A 5,290-nucleotide genomic window follows, 5' to 3' on the forward strand; every position below is an offset into this window, starting at 1 on the left:
AGGAATGGAAGATACAGTGGGGTCATTTCACAGTGTTCCCAGTGGGTTTTGGACCAGTTCTCCTTGCCCACTTTGTATTCTCTTATTCTGAATAGCTGATGTGCTCAAGAAATATGTTTTTCCGTGTATCACATAAGTAATGGAGGGTGTAGCTCTAAACAAGGCTGGCTGACCTGTCCTTGTGTTGCCTGAGGGTACCTTGCAGTCTGCTGGAATCGGGTGTAATCACAAGTTTTGCCCACACTCTAGGAGGCATCCTGATGGAAACAGTCAGTATGGGCATTTCCAAGCCAAAGGATGTTCTGAATCTGGTTATCTCCCGGGGTTTTGCAGGTTGTGATGGAATTTCATGCTAATACCCTGCTGACTTCCCCAGCTTCCTTTTATCGGAGTAAGCGGAGATGCATTTTCCTTCCTTGGAAATTCCCTGCACAACATTCATTGCAAATTCAACTTTCTTTTCTTTATGTCCTCTTCTCAGCAGGCCGCTCCTAACCTCCTGTAGAGGGAAGAGAAGAGGAAATGGAGAGAGTGGAGCAGGGGCCTGAGGCCTTAGCGTTGCCAGGTGTGAAAATGAAGGATGTGTATGCGGGGTCAGGTTGAGAAAGTGTGATTTAAGCAAGAGTTAGCTTTAAATAAAATACAGATTATTCAGGAGAGTTACAGAAGCAATCTCCTTCTCAACAAGAGGAGAAGATAAGAAGATCCAAGTGAGGCCACTCACCTCACTGAGATGTTTCTCAAACAGTATCTTGTCACCTTTAGTGTGCATGACAGGAGCTGAAATGGCATGTTCCAAGTCATAGCCAAACCACAGCTTGTTTATAATTGCCTGCAATGAAACAAATCCCGCAGCGACTGACTGGAGGTACTGAACAAGAACTTGGGTCACATGCTGCCATCCTCCGCACTAGTGTTAGGCCAAACCAGCTTGACTGTAAATCCTGTCTGCAGGATGGTGCAGATCTGGGCTGTAAGAGGGGCTGCACTGAGCAGGACCACAAGTCCCACTTGCCTAGTGTCCTGTCTTCATGGTGACCAACAGCAGATGCTCAGGGCAGGTATAAGAACAGGCTGAGCACACAATGATAATTCCCAGGACACTCTCCCTTAGCCAAAGTGGTATCTTTGAATTCAGTAGCTACTGATGGATCTTCTATCTTTCTATTCATAGTTGTTCTTTCTGTTTTCAGATCAGGTCCTAGCATGGACTCCTTCCCCAAGCTTCTCTCCGTTTTTTGTTCAGAAGAGCGTGTGCTCCCCTTGCTCAGCGGAAGGTGTTCCTGCTCACTCACCATAGCAGTAGCACTGATAATCCACTCCCCGCCTGCCCCTCCAATCACCAGCATGTCTCCTGTCTTGGAGATGAGAATGGAAGGCACCATTGCTGAGGGAGGCTTCTCTCCTAGAGCAGAGGCAGAGAGTATTATTCCTCCTATGTGGTTTTTAAGGGGGCTGGAGAGACACACAAGTTTGTCTACCGCAGCCTACTTGAATTCCCCATGGCAAAGCAAGCTGCTGCTCATGCCTCAAGAAGCTCAAGTCTTGCAGAAAATCAGTGTCCTTGTGCCGAGACCCAATTGCACAAGAAACTGCACAGGCTGAATGGGAAACATCTCTTGGCACAGGGTATCCTTCAAGTAGTCAGAACTTGCTGCAGCTCATTCAGCCCAGCCAGGGAACCAGAACTGATGTCCTGTCTCATGGCGGACCCAAGGGAGATCGCATCAGGGACAGCTGATTCCATAGAGCAATGTCTCTGCATCAGCACTGCTGTGTTACAGAACTTGGTGAAGGCCCACAGCATTTCCTGGCTGTGCATGCAACTATAAACCTTTGTACAGATGAGCCTAAAAAAGTCAGTGCACTTGTCTTAGCAGTAGTTTCTTCACTTCTGCCCTCCCCATCAATCAACGACCTCTGCTTTCCCTGGTCAGAAACCAAAACTCCCATGTTTCCATGTAAAGGCATACGTGAGCAGACACAGGCACTCTACAAAGCTTCGTGCTCTGTCCGTCTGAAAAAAAGCTTGCTGTCATCCAGACCCAGGAAGGGAATGAGCACCTGCAGTTTGCAGATAGTCCCTGCCCAGCTCTCACAGCCTGCACATCAATCTCCTGGCCTTGGGTTCTGTGTTGAGGTGTGAATGCTCACCTGGTTTAAAGCTTCTGTTTGCTATGCAGAAATCAGCGAGCTCATTATTTAAAATGATCCCAGTTTGGGTAGAATACACAAAGGAGCCAAACCTGCAGGGGGGAACAGAAGTAGCCTTTCAGTGCCCAGTGCTCTCCTGTTGTGGATGACATTAACTGACCATCGCACCCTGCGTGTTGCCTCTGTCTCCTCCCAGCCTGCAGCTGCCCCAGCTCACGTGTCCAAGAAGTGCTCGTGCTGCTGTGCTGGAGCCAGAGATGGGCTCCCTGCTACTAAAGCACATGGAGAGCTGCCCAACTCAGAAACTCAGCAGAGCTCAGCAAGCTGTTACGTCTTTGTGAACTGTGATGTTCTTTGGGCCAATGCTCAGAGACCTGTGCTGTCACAAGTAAAAAGCATTCATGAGTAAGAGACTGCCTAAATCTGTGAAGCCCAAGGGTTTTGCATTTCTGGTACAGAGCTCTTGAAGGTATCCTGTGAACTGATACATGGCCTGTGTGACTCAATAACCAACCCCCTGGCTACTCACGGGTAGTTGATGGTGCTGGTGGCGGACACGGCACTGCCATCTGCAGCGAGCACAGAGATGTGGCTTGTGCCCTTACTTTCGTAGCTCTGGTTGTTGATGGACTCCCACAAGTTGTAATGGCTGAGAGGATGGTCACCACGGGTATCTATTAGGCGTCTGACAAGCTCAGCAGTCTTGTCAGACAGCAAGGTCTCCACAGGCACCTGCAATCACAGCAAGGACACTGAACTTGTGCCACCAGCGCACAGGCTTGGCTTCCTTTGGGCACTCAGAAGTCTGGGGGGTTCAGCCCCAATAGTGAGAGCCTGTGGAACTGCACTGGAATCCCCAGGCCGCTCTCCTCACAGAAAATGAAACACGATCAGTACTGGGGCACCCCAGCGCTGGCCGGAGCATGTGCATATCCTTTATCAGGCAGGTGAGTGCCAGCCTGCAGCTGAACAGAAACTGCAGACAAAGTAAATGGCCTAATCCTGCCTCTGCCTTGGCCAACTGAGCCGCATTGCTCTTGACTAGCAGCTCTACGTTCTTTCCTTCCGTGGCAGCAAAGCAGGAGGGCGTCAGAGCATCGCTTGGTACTGTGGCAGTGTGCTGGTGGGAAGGATAGGCTGGGCAATAGGTAGCCCGCTTGAGGGCTTAGCACATAGACTCAAATGAGTTGGTGACACTGCACTGAAAAAAACCAGACCAGGAAACGGCATTCCCTGCTCCTTCTCAGTCAAGCAGCAGTGTAGAAGCAGCTGTCAGTGCTGTGCATGTCTGTGGCTGCCCTAGGCACCACACCAGCTCACCTGAGCTTCGGAGAAGGCTGGGTCACTCATATGGTGTTTTAGCATATTGCCAAACTTCAGGGCCTCTGCAATGCGATGGTAGGTTTCTACCTTCTCCTCGGGTGTTGCCAGTGATGCTTCATGGAGTTTATATTCTATGGAGTAGGATGAAATAATTTTGTTAATAGACCCAAGACAATGTTTTTCAAGAACTGTTAAAAAAAAGAATTGAAGAGAACCACCTTTTTCCATGCCAGGTCTTATCACGTTTCCTCTGTGCCTCAGCAGGATGTGGGCACAGAAACTACCAAGTGTAATTTCCCCTGTGATTTCAGTTCCTCTGGAAGCTTTGGGAAAATTGTGTATCCTTTGGCCTTTGCAATAGCTATGGTGATGCTGATCCATTGTAAGAACGAGCTAGTCATCATCCTGCTGCACAGCGTGGTCACGCTGCTGCTTTGGGGCCTGTCCTGGCTCACCAACTCCATTTTTGCCCATTCCTTTCCTATGGCTCTAGAGCAACTCTGCAAACCTCTTGCTGGCCCTTTTCCCTTAGGAATTTACCTTCCAGTATCTTGAGGATGAACATGAGCACAGGACCTCCCATGGGCGGTCCAGGAGAAAACAGTGTGTTGTGATTGTTCAGGGTAATGTTCAGAGCCGAGGACACGTCTGCTTTGTATGCCCGAAGGTCCGCCAGTGAGATTCTGGACCCTTCAACAGAAAACCAGACAGGGAGCTGGTGTTAGCACATTAACTTCTGCTAGGTGCTGCATCAGAGCCTTGGTAAAGCTTGCAAAGAGCCATCCCTGAATACTCCCAATTCCTTTCACCACACAACATTGTCCTCATGTGTCCTCGTGCATAAGCACTATGGGTAAGTGCCAGAGCAGTAGGTGGCTCTCAGCCCAGCTGGGCCTGAGGAAAGGTGGTCCCTTCCCATGCCAGGTACCACCCCAAGTGGTGAGCACGAGGCACGTGTTGGCTTTCCCTGGTACCGATCCACTGTGGGCCAGCTGCTGGGAAAAGGCCTGTCTGTTAGTATTAACTACAGCAGTTACTCACCAGCCTTCCCAATGTCCTCGACCAGGGCCTTTCCTATCTGTCCCTCATAAAATGCCGTAGCTCCATTTTCCGCTACAGCTCTCAGTGTGCGCTGCAACACTGGCCACCTGAAGGTATCTCCAAGCTTCAGAAACCTTTCACCATCACATATCAGTGGGCTGTTAAAGAAGAACATCCGTCAGCTTACAGCATGTGCTTATTCTGTCCCCAGGGCCCATCGCTTTTTCTCCCCAAAGCTGATGTGCTTTATGCATGGTCCACCCTGGCCTCCAGTTGGGAGATCTGGAGACACACCATACATAACGCTGCTGCCTCCTTTGAAAGCACACATAGAATCAGTCTCGAGGAGAAAAGACAGCGCAGAAAGAACCGTGCCTCGACTGTACCACCCAAGGACACCTTCCGGTGTGCTCTTTGCAACCAGACTTGCCCATCCCTCATTGGCCTTTTCAGCCATCAGCGCGCTTGCAGTAAGCGTGGGTACAGCCCTTCCCAAATCTTCGTCCACGAAGCCAAGCCCTGCTGCCTCGACTGTACCACCCAAGGACACCTTCCGGTGTGCTCTTTGCAACCGGACTTGCCTATCCTGCATCGGCCTTTTCAGCCATCAGCGTGCTTGCAGTAAGCGTGGGTAAAGCCCTTCCCAAATCTTCGTCCGCGAAGCCAAGCCATGATGATGATGATGACATTTCCAGGCCAGGGCCACACTCCTGTCTACATGGAGAAAAGCTCTTCCCAGCCAGTTGCTACCCGTAGCACCAGGCACTCTTTC

General features: G+C 50.3%; 1 protein-coding gene across 1 annotated transcript in view; it reads right to left on the bottom strand.

Annotated features, from left to right (window-relative positions):
* Positions 1 to 352: 352 nt before the first annotated feature.
* The window catches only part of GGT5 (gamma-glutamyltransferase 5), a 17,736-nt gene continuing 12,798 nt past the window's right edge, over positions 353 to 5,290 (bottom strand). The window contains exons 5-12 of the mRNA XM_010136366.1: positions 4,519 to 4,676; positions 4,018 to 4,167; positions 3,475 to 3,608; positions 2,684 to 2,886; positions 2,155 to 2,246; positions 1,296 to 1,405; positions 725 to 832; positions 353 to 499 (exon numbers count right to left, since the gene is read on the bottom strand). Of these exons, the coding sequence (XP_010134668.1) occupies positions 353 to 499; positions 725 to 832; positions 1,296 to 1,405; positions 2,155 to 2,246; positions 2,684 to 2,886; positions 3,475 to 3,608; positions 4,018 to 4,167; positions 4,519 to 4,676 (1,102 nt within the window). The remainder of the gene's footprint in view (positions 500 to 724; positions 833 to 1,295; positions 1,406 to 2,154; positions 2,247 to 2,683; positions 2,887 to 3,474; positions 3,609 to 4,017; positions 4,168 to 4,518; positions 4,677 to 5,290) is intronic.

Source organism: Buceros rhinoceros, unplaced genomic scaffold (assembly GCF_000710305.1).
Source record: "Buceros rhinoceros silvestris isolate BGI_N320 unplaced genomic scaffold, ASM71030v1 scaffold13015, whole genome shotgun sequence".
Classification (NCBI taxonomy): Eukaryota; Metazoa; Chordata; class Aves; order Bucerotiformes; family Bucerotidae; genus Buceros; species Buceros rhinoceros.